The following is a 22,781-nucleotide window of genomic DNA, read 5'->3' as shown; positions in this document are numbered from 1 at the left end:
TCTGTGGGCGTGGCTTGGTGGGGCATGTCATGTGACTGGGTGGGTGTGGCATTCGGCATTATTGCCAGTTCAGTGGCCATAAATTTTTTAGGTGCGCATTTGCAAAATGCAAAAATGACTGCGCATGCGCAAAACTTTTAAAAAGGAAAAAAATACATTTCTGCAATGAAAATTGTTCTGTGCATGCACAGAACTAAAAATCAAGATGGTGGAGGAGAAGCAGTTGGGGGCGTGGCAGGCCTGGGTCGCTGCCGGTTCCAGGGACCCAGGCCACCAAGTTACTACCTATTCGGCCAAACCAGTCCGAACTGGTAGGAACCCACCTCTGACTGGATGATGGGGAATGGAGGATTTATATTCCTTACAGTATAAATCCTTCCAATCCCCACGATCCAGTCAGAGCTGATTAAGCTTCTTAGGTGAGAAGTGAAACATCTTCAAAGAAAGTCCAGTTGCTTCTTGAAAAAGCACCTTTGGGACAACCATGACCTGGATGACTGAGAATCTCCAAAGACATGTTCCAAATGCTCTTTACCCTTATCAGGGAAAACAGCATCTTGTGGGTGTAACTAAGTCTGGTAACTAATTACAAGGCAACATGTCAAAACCTTAACTGACCCAACTCCATAATCGGTGTTAAAGATCAATATTACTGGTCCAAATGGTAATAACGATGGCAGTTGTACAGGCAGAACATTGTAAGTACATTCAACCTAAAGACCATTGATACTTATGAATGGGCTGCCTATTACTAAAAACGATGGCTGACATTCAAACTACTCCTATTAGAATATCTATAGTAACAGAATCTTGCAAGTCTGAATGGGCTTTCCCCTACCACTTTTATTTTCATGTAAATTATAGGGCATGCCTGCTTCAGGGACTTTTGCCATTCTGTATCACAGCTTAAAAGCCATATTTATTTGTTTGTCACTTTGTAACAGATCTTCCCTCTGGCTGTCAAGGCCATCCTCTCTACTCCCTTCAAGAAGCAAGAGTGAATGCAAAAGCTGCAGAGGGGCTTGGTTTATTAAATATATTGGGTAGAATTCTGACCTTAAAGGTGTGATAAGAAGTGCAGTGCAGCCAGACAGGTGTGATATCCAATGTTAGCTTGTTACAGGGATGGGTTCCAGAAGTCACTACTACCGGTTCACTCGTAGGCGCTTCACACACACACATGCACTTGATGTGCACTGTGTGCGCATGCACAGAGCAATAAAAATTGCTTTGCACATGCATAGAAGCAAAAACAACCTGGAGAACTGGTTCAAGGGCATGGCAGGCCTGGGTCGCTGCCGGTTCCAGCGACCCAGGCCACCAACTACCAGTTCAGCCAAACCTGGCTGAACCGGTAGGAACCCACCACGGGCTTGTTAGTAATTTTCAATTATGGAATGGTTTGTGACAAATAGGGAGTTGAAACCATTCTGAGTTCAATGAACATGTTATTATATGATAGAATTAAAGCATGAGAATACATGGAAAGTATAACAAATGGTTCAGCACTGAACAGGGAATATATAAAGATGCTATTGGTTATATCTATCAGAATGATATATGTAGTCTGCTTCTCTTAACTACTTGGGATAGAAAGATACTTACAGACATGTCCCAGTCTCTACCCAACTTCCACCCTCCCTCTTGGCGAAGTGAGAATTTCTCTATTTTTTTCACAGTATACAGCACATTCTGAGAACTACCCGTACTGTATATTTCCTCTTGCAGCATCACTAAGAGCCACGGCCTTTATTAACAAAACTCAGTGCTTTAAGCAAAAGTTCCTAGAATTTCGTTCCTTGTTTTCCTAGTCATTTTTTCATTTTCTTGGGAGCAACAAGTTAAAGTTGTTAGCAATAGCAATAGCAATAGCAGTTAGACTTATATACTGCTTCATAGGGCTTTCAGCCCTCTCTAAGAGGTTTACAGAGTCGGCATATTGCCCCTACAATCTGGGTCCTCATTTTACCCACCTCGGAAGGATGGAAGGCTGGGTCAACCGTGAGCCGGTGAGATTTGAACCGCCGAGCTGCAGAACTAGCAGTCAGCTGAAGTGGCTGCAGTACTGCACCCTAACCACTGCGCCACCTCGGCTTGTTGAAGTGTAATGTCTAGGAATTGGGACAGAAAAGAACTCTATTAACTGTCCACTTTTACATCTTTTGCTTCCAGGGTAAAAAAGGTCGTCCTGGGGATGATGGAGCATCTGGTGCAAAAGGAGGAAAGGTGCTGTGATCTTTGACATATGCTTAAAAGCTCATTTGTTTAAAAAACATCAGTCATTTTGAATGTATCTGGTTAAAATCATGGTAGAAATTAGAAGTTAAAGCATAATGCTTACATTTCAGCTTTTGAGCGATGTTTTGTTAAGAAGGTAAAACTAGATAGACCTAGAAGACTTCAGCCGATCCAGAACGGTTCATTAAAAGTTGTTCTTAGAATGTTCTCAGAACACTTAGAATGTTCATTAAGTTGTGAAAGCAGCAGGTTGTAATAACATTAAAATATCCTATTGCTTCTAGGGGGAGCCAGGCTTAAATGGAATTCCAGGAAGAGATGGGACAGAGGTAAATGAATTTTTGCTTGAGGGAAACCTCTAGATCTGTGATGGTGAATCTATGGTACGCATGCAACAGCTGGCACGCAGAGCCATATCTGCCAACATGCGAGCCATTGGCGCCAGCACACATGCACATGCACATGCCGGCCAGCTGATTTTCAGCCTTCTGGAGGGCCGGGGGACATTTTCGCCTTCCCCAGGCTTCAGGAAAGCCTCTGGAGCCTGGAGAGGGTGAAAAAAGGGCCCAACGGTCAGTAGACTGGTAGTATCTAGACTGTCATGGGATATTGAAAATAGCTAGACAATGGCATGATATAGCACAGGGGTGTCAAATTCAAGGCCCGGGAGCCAGATCCAGCCCATGGGGTGCCTAGATCTGGCCAGTGGTGGGTTTCAAAATTTTTTAGAACCTCTTCTGTAGGTGTGGCCTGCTTTGTGGAAGTGGTTTTCCAGCCATGTGACCGGGTGGGAGTGGCCAACTTGTAAAATGTGGTGAAACTCACTTAACAATGCTTTTGCTTACAAACCAAAATGTTGGCTCAGAAACTCTGGCATTTGAAGCACGCAAGTCTTAAAGCTGTCAGGTTACAAGACCCTTGCACCCCTAACCCTTTAGAAAAAAACCCAGGGGTGTTCAAACTTGACACCTTTAAGATTGTGGACTTCAACTCCCAGAATTCCTCCTCCAGTCATGTTGGCTAGAGAACTCTGGCATTGAAGTGTGCAAGTCTTAAAGCTGTCAAGTTACAAGATCCTTGTACCCCTAACCCTTTAGAAAAAAACCCCAGGGGTGTTCGAACTTGATAGCTTTAAGACTTGTGGATTTCAACTCCCAGAAGTCCTCCTTGAGTCATGTTAGCTTAGGAAGTCTGGCATTTGAAGCACGCAAGTCTTAAAGCTGTTAAGTTACAAGACCCTTGCACCCTAACCCTTTAGAAAAAACCCCCAGGGGTGTTCAAACTTGATAGCTTTAAGACTTGTGGACTTCAACTCCCAGAATTCCTCCTCTCGCTCTTCATCTTAATGATGTGCGGACGGGTGGGGGGAGGGAGCTGGAACCGGTTCTAAACAGCACAGTAGATTTGTGGAACCTCTTCTATAGAAGAGGTTAGAACTGGCAGGAACTCACCCCTGGATCTGGCCCTCAAGGCTACCCTGGAAACAGCAAAGGACCAGCCAGCCAGTGCCTTTGCCAATGAAAATGGAGATCGGGAGGGCCGCAGGCAGCCTTCTTGAGTTCCATTTTCACTGGCAGAGGGTTGTAGGAAGCTGTCACAGCCAAAAAAGGAGCTCAGGAGCCCATTTTTACTGGTAGAGCGCTCAGGCCACCAGAGGTGCCCCCCCCCCCCCAACACAAGTGACTTTGAGCTAGCCGTGCCCACCCTGGCCTCCTAAAATCAAACACAACCCTGAATGAAATTGAGTTTGACATTCCTGGTCTAGCACAATGCTAACTGGATTTTCATAATGTCAGCCTTAGAGTGGCTTTTCATACTATTGACAGAAATTGCAACAATATCCTTTTATTTTATTCATGAGCTCAGATACTGCTTTGTAAAAAAAAAAACGTGAGGCAAAAATGGTGACTGAAGCTTAGCATTAACCCTCTGTACAACTTTTCAGTGGCTTTTCGGGAGGTCTGATGCTAGAGACTCAGAGCCACTGTGCATTGCACTCCCACTTTCCCCAAGGCACTGGATTGAGTTCACCAAATAAAAGTAAAGTAACAAAATTAAGTAAAAGAAGTGCCAACCACTGGCTTCCTTACCCCAAGACAGATATACATTTTAAATTAATAAATACCCTTCCCTAGTGTTGGTCCTACACTTTTTTGGCTAGTAAGTGCCTGTACTAATTTAGTTAAAAGATATTTCACTTCTTTCTGTTAGGGGAAATCTGGATACAAAGGAGAAAAGGTATGGATTTCTCACCTTCTTGTATCCTCTATTTGTTGCATGCCAATAACAGCTGAGTTACTGAATTTAAAGACGAAGGTTGGAATATTTATTAATTAATGAATTGTATATCCCACATTTTCCTTTCTTTGTAAAATCTTAAACATGTTTCCAACAAGAAAATATAAAGGGGGGGGGGGGTGGAAATCTTGCAGTGAAGGAAAGTTGTTTGCCATTGTCTTTTAATGCAGAGATAATATGAACTGCCCTTTTTACATCTCAGGGCGAAAGAGGTGAATGTGGAACACCAGGCATAAAAGGAGACCGAGTAAGTAACTGTCACAGATTTAACTGAGAGGAGAGATGGAAAAGAAAGGGCGTGGAAAGAAGATGAAAAAAGAAGACAAAATGCATAAGCGCACCAACGTGCCTACCGTCCCTGTCCTACTGTCCCCACTTATCCATATCCATTTCCTGTATTCATAATTATGTTTATATCAATAGCTGTTATCCTATACCTTCTTGAGAAAATAAATTGAATTAAATTAAATTGAAAAAAGATAAGGAGATATGATCTACCCATGTTTCCTCAAAAATAAGACTGGGTCTTATATTAATTTTTGCTCCCAAAGATGCATTGAGGCTTATTTTCTGGTTAGGTCTTGTTTTGGGGAAAATACAGTACTAAATACGTCTGTCTGGTTGACAATTTTAAGTGGGGCTTATTTTTGAGGCAGGGCTTACATTGTGTGCATCCTGCAAAATCATGCTAGGGCTTATTTTCCAATTGGGTCTTATTTTGGGGGTACATAGAGTTGATGTAGGTGTAGTCCAATCCTAAAATCCATAGATCATCGTTGTGTTAATATGATTAGGAAAGAGGGGACAGTTGGGGTAGGAATATTTTCAATGGGTGTAAAGAATAAAATGGTATCAATTAGTTTTTAAATTAGTTGCCTTAACATTAACAATCTGTAGCAGGCCTGCAAAAATGTCTTCCTAGATCTCTGGGCAGCTGCCACCAATCAGTGCGAACACTATGGAGTTGGTTAGACCAGTGTTTCTCAACCTTGGCCACTTGAAGATGTCTGGACTTCAACTCCCAGAATTCCCCAGCCAGCGAATGCACCTTGAGTTGGTCAAAAGCAGCTTCCTAATGTCGTCTCTTCTCTTGTAGGGTCCAGAAGGCCCAGGTGGTCCAAGAGGTCCCCGAGGACTACAGGTAATAGAGACTAGAAAATCTGCTAAGATTGTGCGGCATTTCACTCTTCTCTGTCCCTTCAGATTTAATCCTGATCCCAATTGCCATTGTAACTTGAAGACTAGTAATTTTATAATGAAGTTTGTTGCCGCATAATTTATTTATTTTTAATTGTATTATTATCAGAATGGAGTTGATTAGTGGGGATGATGCAAATGTCACATCATGAAGCTATTTTCCATGTCATCTACAAAAGATATTTCTTCTACAGCAGGGGTGTCAAACTCAAGGTCCGTGGGCCACATCTGGCCCACGGGGTGCTTAGATCTGACCCGTAGAGCCACCCTGGAAACCGCGATCGACCAGCCCACAGTGCCTGTGCAGGCAAAAATGAAGCCCATGAGGCTGGACGTGGCCTTCCGAGCTCTGTTTTTTGTTGATATGGTCTCCTGCAACCCTCTGCCAACAAAAACAGAGCTCGGGTGGGCTGCACTTGGCCCCCCCCAACCTCCATTTTCACTGGCAGAGCACTCAGGCTGCCAGAGGTACCCCCAACACAAATGACATCGAGCTGGCCACGCCCATCCTGACCACACCCCCACACCCTCCCTCTTCATTTAATGGCCTCTCATGGACTTTTTCCCCTCCCTTTTTTCTCTCACCTGCAGTAACAAATGTTTTTTTTCAAATATAGTTTATTTATTTATATTTATTAAAGTTATATGCTGCTCATCTCACTGATAAGGTAACTCTGGACAGCTATATATATATATATATATATATATATATATATATATATATATATATATATATATATATATATATATATATATATATATATATATATATATATATATATATATATATATATAGTTATCCCAGAAAGACACAACTATTTCAGAAGATCCATCCAGACCATTAGCAGGAGTCTAATCACTGAAAGAAGGTAACACTGCTGCAGTGGTGGGTTTTAAAAATTATTTGAACCTACTCTGTGGGTGTGGCCTCCTTTGTGGGAGTGGCTTGTCACCCATGTGACCGGATGGGAGTGGCTTGCCGCCCATGTGACTGGATATGAAGATGCCGATGACACTTGTCAAAACCACCTTAAATTACCTCACACACAGCACTGGCATGCATAAGAATATGATGTAAACTTGTTTTTTAAAAGGCATCTTTGGTTTGCGTTAAAAGAACTTCAACACACACAATGTTCTGATTGTACCACAAACGCAGTAGCCATCCTTACTTTTCACAGACGCACTGAGTTTTCTAAATATGAGCATGATAGTGTAGAATAATCATATCCAAGGACCTGTGGTGGGCTTCAAAAATTTTTGGAACCTCTTCTGTAGGTGTGGCCTGCTTTCCGGGTCCACTGGTAGAACCTCTTCTAACTGGTTCGGTAGATTTGACGAATAGGTGCGAACTGGTAGGAACCCACCTCTGCACTGCTGATACCAACATTGTTCTCTTGTTGTCCCTTATTAAGCTATTGCCAGGACTACACTGTTTATTTTTTAAAATTAATTTACAATTTGAGATAGAAGTTAACACTGCTGTGCGAATATTACCAATCCTCAGATATACAGATAAATGATCTAACTACTCAACTATTACTGTCTACTGCAGTCAGTTGATCATATCTTTGTTTATCTATCATCTTACCTAAAGGCTTTGAAGATCTATATCATGGTTTCAATATTTTAACAGGGCCCCCAAGGAGTGCCTGGGGATCAAGGACCTGAAGGAGTGCAAGGATCAAAGGCAAGCATTCTAATCATCATTCGCTGATTTTCAGCATCATAAAACATCTCACTTACATTTATAATCTTTGGAAGCATGTGATTGATTCCTAGCCCTTGGATTAAAGCGCTCCTAGAAAAAGGGGAAAACCGAACACCCTGAGCTCAGAGCTGCCCAGAGTTTCTTACAAAATAGGCAGCTATATAAATGTTGTACCTAAATAAATAAATAATAACAACAACCTGGAAGCTCCTTGATTTTAAACATAACTCTAGAAGTGCGGTTTAAAAGGGACAACGGGTTTCAAATTTGTGGAGAACTTGTCTGCTGCTTAAAACGTTCTGTGAAATTTTTCCTAATTGGCATTTTCAGAGGTCGCTGCTTACTCTCTCCATGTCCATTATTGAAATACGATAATTGCTCTGAAATACTACTTTTTAATAAAAAGCCCTGTTTTTATTTCTAATGGGCTTATGTGTCAGACATTATGGCTTGGTTATGTTTCAATGAAGGCATCATGATATCATTTGTGAGCCAAGGTGGCGCAGTGGTTAAATGCAGCACTGCAGGCTACTGCTAGATCAGCAGGTCAGCGGTTCAAATCTCACCGGCTCAGGGTTGACTCAGCCTTCCATCCTTCCGAGGTGGGTAAAATGAGGACCCAGATTGTTGGGGGCAATATGCTGACTCTCTGTAAACCGCTTAGAGAGGCCTGAAAGGCCTATGAAGCGGTATATAAGTCTACTGCTATTGCTATTGCTATTTGTGTCCATTTATGTCATTAATGGCATTTCTGTCATTTGTGTCATATTCTCCAGTTTAATGGTCGATTAGGCATTGGCCAATTAATTAACAGATAAATATATTTGATAAAGAAACAAACAAACATATAAATAACAGATATTCTCTTCCCCAAGTAGTCCACTGAATGGAGGTTTTACAATACTGTTCTGTTTCCTCCGCTACTGATTCTAGCTACTATAGTTAAACTGAAAAAATGTTCCTGCAAAGTCACAGCAGAGGTTCATCAAACAGCAAGAATCCACTCTTTCACTGCTGCTTGTAAATAGAAGATCAAGCTGCACAAACAGAATTGTTCACGATATTCCATAACATCAAAATGCTCTTTAAGACACACTTCAGTTCATTTGAACCTTTGGTATGGCTTCAAGCCTCAGGGAACTATAAAAGCTCAGCTCCTAAAAAACATCTCGTTGAGACTTTGTATGATTTATGATTTTTTTCTTCTTCTTTAAAGTACAAGAAAACTATTTAGCTCCAGGGCACCTCACCGTACCACGTTGCTCTATATGCATACTAAGAAGTGGATTCACATAACTGTTTTCTTCCACTTTGGTGTCATATTTGAATTCTTTAGAAAACACAGTTTTTTCATGGTAATGGAACACATACCTGGTTTCTGAACTCCATTAAGAATTTTCCTATTTCATGTATAAATGTTATGGTAACATAGTTGTTGCAAAGTTTACTTGTGACCTTATTTCCCTCTTATTTTATTGTTATTTTATTTATTGTATATGGGCGTTCCTTGTTTAACAACCACTCATTCGTTAACTGTTCGAACAGAGCTGAGCGAGTGGTACTTACAGTGGTTCCTCGGAATTCTGCCCGGCGCAGCATCCCCATCAGGGGTGGGTTCTGGCTGCTGCTACTACTGGTTTGCTGAGGGATGCACTGTGTGTGTCCTGCTATGCGTGCATGCGCAGTACTAAATAAAGTTTCTGCGCATGTGCAGAAGCAAAAAACAAGATGGCGGTGTCTACAGTACCGCCGAGAAAACCAGTTCAGAGGTGTGGCAGGCCGAGTTACTACCTTCTCAGCCAAACCGGTAGGTCTGAACCGGTAGGAATCTACCTCTGATCCCCACGGTCACTTGATCACTATTTGCTATACTTTTTTGCTGACTTCCTACAAGCAAAGCCAGTGGGGAAGCCAGCAGGTGTTGCAAATGTTGACCATGTTATATTCTCACTTAATAACCAGCAGTGATTTGGTAAATCATGGTAACCAGGAATGTCTTTAATAGGTGTCATTAAGCAGCATGATCGTGTGACATTGCACTTTATTGTCATATCTCATAATAATGGCAATTCCGTTCTCAGTTGTTAACTGGGGACTACCTATAGGTCAAATTCTCTTCCAAACCACTGTTATCATCATCATCATCATCTTTTAACAACCCCATAATCCTTTGCAGGGTTGAGTCTAGGCAACTGAATGGAGGTGTTTACTAGCTGGATGCCCTTCCTGTTGCCAATGTGGAGTTATATTCAGCAGATATATTCTCATCATGCCCAGAGATAGAAATATCTGCCTCTACTTAGGATTGAACTCATAGCCTCCTGATTGTGAGGTGGGAGCTCTGCCTCTAGGCCACTGCGCCACTCCTCTTCCAAAATACTCTGTATGGTAATAGAACACTACACAAAAACAATATTTATGCAGATACATAAATACACTAAAATCTTCGCACGTGGATATTTTTACCATATATAAAAAGAGCCAAAGAGCTGGTGAATTTTGCAATTTCTGAATTTAGAAATTAGCCTAGTTTAGCTGAAATTTAGGAGGAGCTGCAACAGAGGACACCACAAAGTTGATCTAATTCTGGTCCATCGCATATCCTTAAAAGCCATGTGTCAGCCCTCATAGGTAAATCAGACAGGAAATACGACTCATTTTATGTTATTTTTAAAGCCACATTAACAAAATCCTGCAAATCTGAAGGTAGAAACTTCCCATTGCCACTTTTAACTGCCCCAACAATTAGGGCGAGTCCTTCCTAAATTTCTTCCTTTGACTGTTAATCTTTTGGAGTCTCCTGCCTCTCTTGTTTGATTGTTTGCTAGGTACAGGAATGGGTTCTGGCCAGCACTACTGCCAGTTTGCTTGTGTGCATGCTTTGCGTGCACAAACATGTGCAGTGCAATTAAAATTGTTCTGTGCATGCGCAGAACTGAAAAACAAGATGGCGGTGCTGATGGCACTGACTGGGGAATTGGTTCAGGGGCGTAGGAGGCCTGGATCGCTGCCAGTTCCAGTGACCCAGGCCAGCAAACCACTGCCGGTTTGGCCGAACTGGTCCGAACTGGTAGGGACTCACCACTGGCTAGGTAGCATCTTCTTGTCCCCTCATCCCCCAAATCCATCCACACATTGGATTGCATTATATAAGTCCAAGGGCTATTGCTATTGATACATCATTCTATCTTATTTTCACATCAATCTATGACTTTAAAAAAAGAATGAAAATTACAACTATTTCCTGCATGTTCCAAAATGCTTGGTTGTGCATAGATTTCTCTATGATATGTGTTGTTTGTATATATGTGTCCAGGGGTGGACTGCTATGGGTTTGGCCAGGTTCGGGAAGATCCGTAGCTAACATTATGGCTGGTTCGGAGAACCTCCAAATCCCACTCCGCCCTGCCCCTCCCATCTTGCCCCTCCCAGGAGTCTCCACGTGGCCCATTTTGAATGCGAGATAAGTGCAGGGGCCGCATGGAGACTCAGGCAGGGTGGAAAACGGGCCTCCCAGAAGTTCCAGGAAGCTGGAAACTGGCCAGTTTCTGGCTTCCGGAAGGCCTACAGAGAGGCAGTTTTTACCCTCTGTTGTGGCCCAGCAGGAGCCGTTGGAGCTGCCATCAGACTCCGACAGCGAGGAGCCCTATGAGTCAGCTCTGGAAGATGTGGAGGACCCTAGATAGGGTTCCGACTCCGAGCAGGGTGCAGAGAGGCTGGTTGGCCACCAGGAGGCACTTGAGGCCTGCAGCAGTGGTGAGAGCCAAAGGGAGTGTGCTCCCGAAGTCAAGCCTTGGAGCAGTGGGGAGGACACAAGGGAGTGTGATCCTGACTTCATGCATGGCATGCCTGGCAATGGAGGGCTAATAGGCGTAAAGAACAGTTACGCAGTTACAGGAGATAATGGAACTCAGCTGGTGGTAATTAGGCTCCTCTCAAGACTATAAAAGGAATGGCTTTCCACAAGCTCGTCGCAGGAATCAACATATTTACTAGAGCTGGAGAAACTATCGTGGCTATCTTGGCAGGCTGGATTGCTGCCAAGGTCTGGTTTGTGCTGGATTGCTGCCAAGGTCTAGTCTGTGTGTTAATAAATCCTTGAAGTATCTTTGTCTCAGCGTGCTTTGGTGTATGAAGAGGGGGGGTCAGAATACCCTCCCAGAGGCTTGAGGAAAGCCTCCGGAGCCTGGGGAAGGCGAAAACGCATCCCCTGCCATGGTGCAGGAGGCCAACTAGACAACGCCCACCATGGCCGCCCACCCAGCAACCAGGCAGAGAATCCGTTACTGAAATTTTTGAAGCCCACCCCTGTATGTGTCTATGATATATACTATGTATACATGTTCATCTAAACTATGTTTATGCTCTAGAACTGCAGCACAGCATTTAGAAAAGTTTTGAAAACCAAATGATAATTGTGGGGGGTTTTTTTTTGCTCTATTTTCTGTTCTATTTTCTCAAGTTTATATAGGCTCTCCATTTTTGCAATATCTTTTGCCCCATTGCTAAGTCTCACCCCTTTCACTCTAGAAAATAATTATAATTAATTGAAGCAAGGTGATTTAATCTGCAATTATTTCCTTTGAAAAGGAAAGAGACAGCCTACCTTCCTTAAAATCTCATCAATATAATTAAAGAAATTGATTTATTTTACCTTTTAAGGGTGAAAGAGGCCTCCCAGGCCCTGTTGGATTGACTGGAGAAACAGGAGTCGGATTACCTGGCCCAAAGGTAAAAGAAATGCCAGTCAATCATAGATTCCTCTTGTACAAAGAAACAAAAGAGGAGATGCAGTTGAAATAGTAGAGATTAATAATAAATGTCGATAAATAAATAAAAAATCAGCTAATACAAATGCCTTTGTATTACTTTTAGAAAATTTAAATACTTTTGGATATACAGTATGCTATGTGTTGGATATATATAGTTGTCTTAAGCCCTACTAAAGTGAAACTAACCTTTAGATTATCCTAACTGTTAACTCCAACTGTTTTGGAGGGAAATGTAGAATATTCATATTTGGGCGGGCTTTTTCAAGGATTATGATTGGTTGAGGCCTTGTGGGCCCAGGGTATAAATTACAGGGATTTGTCTGATGTTCCTCAGTGTCAGTTTTGAGTCAATAAATGCTTTTGTATCTATGCCGGTCTGCTTCTTGCCTACTAAAGCTCACTACACAATACAGTATATATCAAGGGTGAAATCAACTTACCTTTGCAATGTGAGCGCTTGCGCCACCTCCGTACATATGCAGAACCTTCTGCGCATGCACAGAGTGTCACAAATGGGACATGATGACATCCGGGTGGGTGGGCGGAGCCTCCCACTGCTACCGCTACCAGTTAGCCTGGATAGAACCAGCTGAATTGCACCACTGATATATATCCGAAAGAATCTAAAGTTTCTAAAAGTTTTTTCAAGTAGTACAAATGTAAATGATTATGAATTGTTTTATTAGTCGTATCATTTGATTGCCATGCATGAAGTCCTGACATAATATTTGTTTCAATTCCTTCTCACACTCCCAAGGAGATTACAACAAAAATAAAAATACTATATTTGTCTTATGAACTGTATTTTCTTCGATTCAAATATAAAATTTCTGTTTTGAAGGGAGACATTGGCTTGACAGGCAGACCAGGCCCGCCTGGCCCACCTGGTATCGGAGAACCAGGTTTACCGGTATGTATTAAACCTCAGGAAATTTTAGGAAGGGAAGAGTTGAAAACAATATGAAAATAAGATTTTCTGAAAATAACATGCAACACTCAAATCTGGTGTAAAATGAAGAGCATAGTTGAATGTTTTCCATTTATATAGTAATGTAAATGGAAGAATTATAATGTCTTCCATTTATATTTAGTTCTTGACTCTTGACCTTTCATGTACTGACCATTCAAACTTATAATGATGCTTATAAATGTGTTAGAACTCTTCAATAAATACTGAGGTGGAAATCTTTTCTAAGAATGTTACAAATTACGAGTGTTGGAAACTTCAAGCACACCTTGGTGTGATCTAATAAGACTGAAGCTGAGCTCAGTTTTCATTGTATTGAAGGATTATTGCTGGTGGGTCCTCACGTTGTTAAGATGCTTATTGGGTGCTGTCATGGAAAACATGGAATTACCGTGGTTTGATATATCCTGTTGCTGCAGTTCATAGTTCAAGTTTGTGAATTCATAGTTTGTGAATTCATTTTGTGTGTGTGTGTGAAATCATCTTGATGCTTGTAATCTGTGGCGGGTTGAAACTAGACTCCAACCACAGAGATAAATAAAATCCACATTTTGGCTGATCTGCGGTTGATTTTCATAGTTTTCTCAATTGCTTTTAAAACATATTTTACAGGGCACTCAAGGACCCCAAGGTATTCAGGGAGAGCGCGGAACAGAAGGAGAAGGGCTTCCAGGACCAAAGGTGCAATTGTTTTTTTTCCCTTAATCTTATGGCATTTAAATAAATATCGTTGTTTTTTTTTACAATTTGGCATTTCTACATTTGAATGTATATGAAGAATTAGGTTTTAATTTTGTCCCACAATTCATAAATGGTACAGAGATTTTTCTCAATGGTACTGGGGACAAGGGAGGAATTTGCTTTTCACGAAGTCATTTTTTACAAGCCCTATTCACCCCCATAATCTGGGGTTGATTTAGGAAATGGGACCAGGCTGCAGAAGAAGCCAAAAGGAAGCAATCTCTCTCTCTCTCTCTCCCTCTCCCTCTCCCTCTCCCTCCCTCTCTCTCTCTCTCTCTCCCTCCCTCCCTCCCTCTCTCTCTCTCTCTTACTGCAAATTTGGGACATACCAGGTACCTTGACAAAACATTTAATCATTCCCCTGGCTCAGCTGATAAGGGAGGAGAGCTTGTGGCTCAGAGGTTATTATAATTGCCTAACATGTGAAATAGCAAAAGTCAAATCCCAGTAAGGGTATGGCTAGCTGATGAGACCTAAATAGCTTGAAATAGATCTATATAATCTCCCTTCATTTATTTATCAGCAAAAAATTCTATCTATCTATCTATCTATCTATCTATCTATCTATCTATCTATCTATCATCTATCTAAATGGCTGTGTGTTTGTGTGTGTGTTTGTGTGTGTGTTGTGTTGTGTGTTCCAGCATAACTCTGGAACGCCTTGAACAATTTCAATCAAACTTGGTACACAGATGACTCTGAAAAAAAAATACTGTGGGGGGTAAGACACCCAACACTCTCAGTTGGAGAGTGTGGAATGTCTGGGCCACTAAAATGAAAAGGACTGAATTATATCTATAGTATAAAGTCACAGTGCTTTTGAGAGTGATAGTGTGCATTTTGGATTCAAATTCTGTTAAGTAACAACCTGCTGTGCCTTACAATGGCTTCTACTGTACAGTACAGTGGAGTTGCCATGGTAATGGCTTTACAATACTCCACAAGGGGGCTCCCTCTAATATAGGATCGAGATAAATACATACCCAGGCTATGCTGGGTTGTCAGCTAGTTTAGCATAAAAAGCAATATCAATAATGTAATTATGAACACTTTTGGATTGCCACTATTTTTATACTCACTTCAGTGGTGAGTTGCAGGCGGTACGCTCCAGTACGGGCATACCGGAGCCAGCCCAGAGCACCGGATACTGTTCCGGTACGGTGCTCCAGAGGGTCCATCCACCGCCGTCGCTCCTTACCTGTGCTTTAAGCTTTTGGTGCTTCCGCTCACGGAGCGTACGGCACCTGCGCAATGCTCTGCCGAGCAGCTGGAGCATTGTGGAGGCATGCAGAAGCGTCACAGGCAAGCATAAGACATATAAAAAGTCTGTATATCTTTAATATCAAATGCTTCAAGTTACTTCTATGCTCCATTTGGAAATTGCGCAGTGTAATACAGCCAGATATCTACCCTACAGACGCAACATCCAAGTTGCCATTGGGAAAAACAATGGGTTTTATTGGAATGAAAGGCATTCTACAAGTAGTAAAGGCATAGTATTTATGGGGAGGAAGAGTACCAATACTGATGAAACTGAAGTCTGGACATGATGGATGCCAGAAAGAGATAAGAGGGTAGTGGATTTTGGATCCTATATACACTTCCCAGCAAGAATAATAGGAGTTACTTGCTCCTGTTTCCTGTTGGAATGATTAAACCCAGCAGTGTTCACAGTGTTGGCATCTGAGGAATCTGGGGTTCCAAGCTGGGATTCCAGCATGGCAGCAACCAAAGAAGGAAAAGATCACTGAGACTTGGGGAACAGACAGGCTTCTTTTCATGTTCTCAATTGCCTAGAAATTAGTTACCGGTGCCTCATTCAGCTCCAAGGAAATCTAGCTTGTCTTTACCAAGGTGGCGCAGTGGTTAAATGCAGCACTGCAGGCTACTGCTAGATCAGCAGGTCAGCGGTTCAAATCCCACCGGCTCAGGGTTGACTCAGCCTTCCATCCTTCCGAGGTGGGTAAAATGAGGACCCAGATTGTTGGGGGCAATATGCTGACTCTCTGTAAACCGCTTAGAGAGGCCTGAAAGGCCTATGAAGCGGTATATAAGTCTACTGCTATATAAGTCTACTGCTATATCCATCCTGTGTCTCGTTCCACTCTACTGTCTTAGCTGCTTCATCTAAGTGGTTTCCCATTCTTTCCAAGGGATGATAAACCCACATTTTAAAATAGCTGTAAAAACAGCAATGCTGGAAAGAGGGTAGCGGTTGGAAGACTAAATGACTTTCTAACTACCATCAAGTGGCTCAGTGGCTAAGAGGCTGAGCTTGTCGATCAGAAAGGTCAGCAGTTCAGCAGTTCGAATCCCTAGTGCCGTGTAATGGAGTGAGCTCCCATTACTTGTCCCAGCTTCTGCCAACCCAGCAGTTCGAAAGCACGTAAAAATGCAAGTAGAAAAATAGGAACCCCTTTGGTGGGAAGGTAAGAGTGTTCTGTGCACCTTCGGCATTTAGTCATGCTGGACACATGACCACAGAGACATCTTCGGACAGTGCTGGCTCTTTGGCTTTGAAACAGAGATGAGCACTGCCTCCTAGAGTCAGAAAGGACTAGTACATATGTGCGAGGGAAAACTTTACCTTTAACTACCATAACTCCAAAGGCCAGCTTCTTATTCATTTAAATATTGATGTAGACTTCTAAATTTAAAAGAACTCCTTTAATGCTCTATGGGTATATTCTGAATCAACTCTATTCTGAATCAACTCCTATCTGGGCTTCCTCTAAATGCATCTAAAAAAACATATATTTTTTTTGCAAAACCAGGACAAGTTTTGACAGATGGCTAAACTCTCTGAATTAGCTGTCTGTTAATACTTGTTCCTCCCACACCCTTACATGTGTAACAAGCCTAACTCTTGTTTAGTAAGAGAGATTAGGGATGCTTTTTTGCCAACTAAGGATGTTTGGTAGAAAGGAAACAAAGTGAGGAGTGTTTGACAGGAAATTTGTAAGAACAGCATCACTCACCAACCTTGTTACTCAGGCAGATTAGAACTTGGCCTTCAGAGGGGCACAATTTATGGCCACCTATGTTTTTGCTGACTCGGGGAGAAGGCTGGGGGTTTGTCCATTTGGACAAAGTAAAATCCTGCCCATGTAGCCATCTGTTTATCCAACATCTCACTTTTAATGGATAATTACCACATAATTTTGTTTTCCCCATTCAGGGAGACCGTGGTTTTGAAGGTCCAAAAGGACCCCGCGGCCAACCAGGCATTGGCATAAAGGGTGAAAAGGTAAGTACTAAAAGCGCCAAGGGATTCACTGCATCCAAATAAACTTGAACGCCCTGACTGATAGGCTCAAAAGGTGCAATGAAGCAAAACAAAGAGATTGGTTTTATTTTTCTGGGTACCTGAGAGACCGCCTCCTGCCAATCACCTCCCATAGACCAATTCGATCACACAGGTTAGGTCTCCTCCGGATTCCATCGGCCAGCCAATGTCGGCTGGCGACTCCCCGGGGGACAGCCTTCTCCGTTGCAGCGCCAGCCCTCTAGAACGATCTTCCCGTGGAGATCTGGACCCTTACTACCCTCCCGGCCTTCTGCAAAGCTGTTAAGTCCTGGCTGCTCCAGCAGGCCGGGGGGCTCTCGAAATATCCAGCCCCCCGGAGATTGTGACTGTTTTATATTTTAATGTTGTTTGTGTATTATTCCCCCTCCCTTGTTTTATTGTAAGCCGCCCGGAGTCCTTCGGGAGTGGGCGGCATACAAATCAATAAAACTATAACTATAACTATAACTTTTCAGTGAATGTTGGACAGTGCTATAGTGAGCTGGTAGATTTATATCCAATCAATCTATTTTAGCATTTTCTTCTAGTAAATGGTAAATCGAAATGAAGCAGCTGTTATTCTGTGGGAAAGTTAAGTTTTAGAAGAAAAAGAAAGAAAAATTGCACATGCCTTTCAACTCCCGAGAAACATACCTATTAACTTTGGGTTAATTGTGGTTTTTAAAAAATAGAGTTCCTGCCACTCACCTCTATTTGGATCATAATAAATTATAGTACAGCTTATCTGTACTGATACTATGCAAATTGCTTGCAGTGAAGATTTCAGTTACTTCTAGGATAGCTCAAGGGTCTGCCTGTCTTACCGTGTTTCCCCGAAAATAAGACAGGGTCTTATTTTCTTTTGACCCCCGAAATAAACACTTGGCCTTATTTTCGGGGAAGCCTTATTATTTTTGAGGTGCAGGAGGTGGCGAGCGTGGTCACCTCATGGCTGCTGTTGTGTTGCAATATTTTCAGGGAGGGCTTATTATCAGGGGTGGGCTTAGTTCAGAGCATGCACTCAATAGCTCAATTGGGCTTATTATCCGGGGAGGTCTTGTTTTCAGGGTAGTAACTAACCCATCTCTATTTATCAGGGTGAAATAGGTCCCCCTGGTCTGCCTGGACCTATTGGATTACCTGGAATTGGGATTCAAGGCGAGAAAGTAAGTTGGGTACAAGCCCAAGGTTTTAAAACTGTTCCTATGGTCATCGTAATGGCTCCTATGCATTAATATAATTTATTTCCTAGGGAGTAGAAGGCCCCAAAGGACCTCTAGGACCAAGAGGGCCACCTGGACAGGGATTACCTGGGCCCAAGGTGCGTACGTTCGACCCTAACAGAAATGTCTTGGCTAGATATTTTTAGATCAAATAATTTTAAATAGACCAATCTTCCTCTTCATGTTCTGAAAGAGCCCATCCATTTCCAGCTTTAAGCTAATTTCTGATATATATATATATATATATATATATATATATATATATATATATATATATATATATATATATATATATATATATATAGGGGGGGATACATTATTTATCTAATGGACACTATCCCAGCTTTCCAGACCAAAAGAGTGCTCAAAGGAGTCAACAGGAAAAGAAATGAAATATAAAAGTAAACTGTGATGCCTTTACTAAAGTCAGAAAGAACAGGAACCTATTTGGATTTCACTAGGAACAAGTTGGCTAGAGGAAGGGGGGGGGAGCAGGAAAGCAAAAAAGAAAGGAAGAAAGATCAACAACTTAATAAGCAACTACACACCCGGAAAATTATTAAAAGATAGAAATACGAGATAGACTGTAGCAAATAAATATTATACAAAATGACTCAAATGTAGTAAAGTCTGTTATACATAGAATATATAGAATATTATATATAAAATGAAAACAAATGTATGAAATAATATAAATGCACATATACATAAACTTGTAGTTATAAAAGATTTATTTGTATAGATAAAAGAATCACAACAAATATGTAAAAGAAATGTAGTGTGCTGCAAAGATGTGAAGTTTGTACAAACAAAATAAAAGTTTTAAAAAGGAAAAGAAATGAAATTTGATGCCTTTACTAAAGTCAGAAAGAATAGGAACCCATTTGGATTTCACTGGGAACAAGTTGTGTAGTGTGGGAAGGAAATGGGATGGGGAGCTCTATAATCTGATAACTTGGGCCACAGAGTTGAATAGTGGCAGCGTCCCTTTTTCCTTATGTTGAGGGAATTAGCATCTGGCCTGGCTAACATCAAGGTTTCTAACTCTATTGCAAAACAATTGTTGTTTAAGGGTGATCAGGGTTTACCAGGAGAAACTGGAGCTCCAGGGGAAAGAGGCCTTGGAGAACCCGGTGCAAAGGTATAGTAGTCCTTAAAATATTGAGCATTTAAAATAGCAATAGCAATAGCAGTTAGACTTATATACCTCTTCATAGGGCTTTCAGCCCTCTCTAAGTGGTTTTACAGAGTCAGCATATTGCCCCCAACAATCCGGGTCCTCATTTTACCCACCTCGGAAGGATGGAAGGCTGAGTCAACCTTGAGCCGGTGAGATTTGAACAGCCGAACTGCAGAACTGCAGTCAGCTGAAGTAGCCTGCAGTGCTGCATTTAACCACTGTGCCACCTTGGCTCTTAATGTGGACAATGATCTCTCTCAGGGATAAATATCACCAATATGCTGATGATAGTGAATTATACATGTCTACCTCTATTCTCATGATGGCTTACCTATGGCATGCATGCCACAGGTGGCACGTGGAGCCATATTTGCCGGCATGCCAGTTGTCAGCTCCGGTGCGCATGCAGGTGCTGGCCATCTGATTTTCAGCCTTCCGGAGGGCCGGGGGTGGCCGTTTTCACCCTCCCTAGGCTTCAGGAAAGCCTCCGGATCTCCAAAGGTAATCACATCATCAGAGGGCCCTGCAACTGGTCATAAGGGCAAGCTGATTGTCAAGCACCTAGATCATGATCATGTGACCACAGGGGAGCTGGGATGGCCACTATGGCCTGGTCATAACTAGTGTTCAGTACTGTCATAATTTTGAATGGTCACTAAATGAGTGTTCCTAAGCCTGTCATCTTTTGCATGCATTTCCCAGCCTGTCCGCTTTTCAGTTCTGCATTAAATAAAACCTAGGCTGTCCTGTTTCTTTTAACAACTTTTCCCTTTCTCCTTTATAAAAGGGGGAGCCAGGCACTTCAGGTTTGGCAGGATTACCTGGGCTTCCAGGAGAAGATGGTGCACCAGGACAAAAGGTTTGCTTGCTATTTTTAAAATAGGCAGAAAGTGCCCTTCCATAAGAAATAAAACAAAAAAGTATAATATATAAAATAATGCATGCATGATTGTCTTGAGACAAGTACCACCGCAACATATTTGTTTTGTTGAAGCTGACTTTTGTGGCATTATACATAGTATAGCCTTTATTGTCTTGTATATCATGTATACAATGAAATTGGTTTTAGCCTCACTGGTGAAATCCATGACAACAAATACAAACAACATAAATAGTATAAAGAATAATCCCTATGCAAGTAATTGGGGGTGGGAGAGAGAGAAAAAGAAAGAAAAATTAGTCATGCATTTCCGCGTGTGCGTAGAGTGATTGTGGTTGTGTTTAAGAGTCTGACAGCCCAGATATAACTATGAGCTACATAACTATCTGACGCATCCCTCTGGATTTGAGGACAAATAGGTGTTTGAGTATATGCAGGCATATAAGGAATTACTGGTATTTGTCTACAACTCTTTAAAACTGTTGCAACTTTTTCTCAGTCCTTTGAAGTGGACTGAATCAGGGCATGGATTCCAGAAGAATGTGGAAAGCTACTGATGCAAACTACCATCACAGAATCTTGAAAGTGTTATTGTTTCCCTTTCGTCCCTCTTATATCCTTGGGAGATAACGTCTGAATCAATGGGAGTTTCTTTCTAGTGTTTTCTTCATTCCTTGGACTTAAAACAAAATTTTGTAACTGTCATTGCATAGTTTCTGCAGGATTTATCTCTGGTTCACCACATTTTCCTGGAATTAGACAGCTGTTCTCTCCAACTGCAAAGGAGAAGCACATTTAGTTTAAGGAATTGCAAATAGGTGCTTGGGTATGCCTACATACATTCATCTTCCTGACGAAAATGGGCTCCAATAAATAGATAATACAATTGTCCATTCTAACCACCAATTCACAGAAATTACTATAGTAAATGTCTGTTGCAACATCATAGCAATAGCAATAGCAGTTAGACTTATATACCGCTTCATAGGGCTTTCAGCCCTCTCTAAGCGGTTTACAGAGTCAGCATATCGCCCCCACAGTCTGGGTCCTCATTTCACCCACCTCGGAAGGATGGAAGGCTGAGTCAACCTTGAGCCGGTGAGATTAGAACCGCTGAACTGCAGATAACAGTCAGCTGAAGTGGCCTGCAGTACTGCACCCTAACCACTGCGCCACCTCGACTCATCATGACAGTAGCTCCTCCCCTTTATACTAGCATTGTTGTCTTGCACACAATAAGTAACATGTATGTTTTGCATTAAAGTTTGTGTTTCCTCGTTTGTCTTTTCCATGCTTCCCCAGTGCGAAGTAAATATATAGTAAAAAAATAATATAGATCTCTATGTCATATTGCTCAGTGTATTACATATAAGATTTACTGCTTGCACAACCCTCCAATGCATCATCTTGTCATAATTCTTGCACTTGCTTTATACGGAAGATTAAGCAATGACACTCAGAGATTACAGAAGTGGGCTGAGACTGGTGGTATTTATTCCTTCTTAAAGAACTTTTAGCCATGCAGTCAGACAAAAGACACGATTAGCTAATCCATCTTTCTTTCATATGTTAAAAAAAATGGAATAAATGGTGGGGAAACACAGGAAGGTTGCAAGTAGAAGATGATATATGGGATCCACCAAATCTTTAAAGAATACACGGTGATGGCAAATAAAAAGTGCTTGATTAAAAGCATTGTGAGATTGCACATATGTGCCTTTTCTCAAAGATATACTGTATTGTAGGATGCCATCCAGGGACTTCCTTATTCACAGAGACATCATCTCTTCATATCTATGCCATACCAAAATATTTAATGCTCCTATACTATGCTGTCTTATAGGGAGAACCAGGTTTACCTGGCCCACGTGGTCCAGAAGGTGCTCCTGGAATTGGAATTCAGGGCGAAAAGGCAAGGAATTATATGTTCATTGTTTCTGGAATGATCACGCCAAAATAAATAAAATATGTTTCCATCATTAGAAGTACCAAATGTTTTTTGGAAAGTGGATTTTATCAAGCTTTTTTTTTGTTTAGAAATTCAGTGCCAGATGTTGAGAATGTCCCTTCTTCTTCTTTTCATTTCCTTCCTTAGCCCAAATTTGCTGTGGAAATTCTCCCAGTCCTTTAGAGCTAAAGTTAAAGATGTATTTATTTACTTATTTTATTTTAGTTAGTTAGTTTGTCAAACGTGTACAAGATAACAGGTATAAGTATAAACATGAACAAAGGAAATGAGTACAAATAAATGGGGACAGTAGGACAGGGATGGTAGGCACGCTGGTGCG

General features: G+C 41.6%; 1 protein-coding gene across 1 annotated transcript in view; it reads left to right on the top strand.

Moving 5' to 3' along the window:
- Window positions 1–22,781, top strand: part of LOC116523514 (collagen alpha-1(XXVIII) chain-like) — an 83,105-nt gene that overhangs the window by 5,789 nt on the left and 54,535 nt on the right. The window contains exons 5-19 of the mRNA XM_032238632.1: window positions 2,173–2,226; window positions 2,523–2,567; window positions 4,450–4,476; window positions 4,739–4,783; window positions 5,633–5,677; window positions 7,370–7,423; window positions 12,107–12,175; window positions 13,058–13,126; window positions 13,796–13,864; window positions 17,103–17,171; window positions 18,308–18,376; window positions 18,463–18,531; window positions 19,506–19,574; window positions 20,401–20,472; window positions 22,337–22,405. Of these exons, the coding sequence (XP_032094523.1) occupies window positions 2,173–2,226; window positions 2,523–2,567; window positions 4,450–4,476; window positions 4,739–4,783; window positions 5,633–5,677; window positions 7,370–7,423; window positions 12,107–12,175; window positions 13,058–13,126; window positions 13,796–13,864; window positions 17,103–17,171; window positions 18,308–18,376; window positions 18,463–18,531; window positions 19,506–19,574; window positions 20,401–20,472; window positions 22,337–22,405 (894 nt within the window). The remainder of the gene's footprint in view (window positions 1–2,172; window positions 2,227–2,522; window positions 2,568–4,449; window positions 4,477–4,738; window positions 4,784–5,632; window positions 5,678–7,369; window positions 7,424–12,106; window positions 12,176–13,057; window positions 13,127–13,795; window positions 13,865–17,102; window positions 17,172–18,307; window positions 18,377–18,462; window positions 18,532–19,505; window positions 19,575–20,400; window positions 20,473–22,336; window positions 22,406–22,781) is intronic.

Source organism: Thamnophis elegans, chromosome 1 (genome assembly GCF_009769535.1).
Source record: "Thamnophis elegans isolate rThaEle1 chromosome 1, rThaEle1.pri, whole genome shotgun sequence".
Lineage (NCBI taxonomy): Eukaryota > Metazoa > Chordata > Lepidosauria > Squamata > Colubridae > Thamnophis > Thamnophis elegans.
Note: the sequence above shows the minus strand (reverse complement) of the source record. Positions and strands in the feature narration are given on the sequence as shown.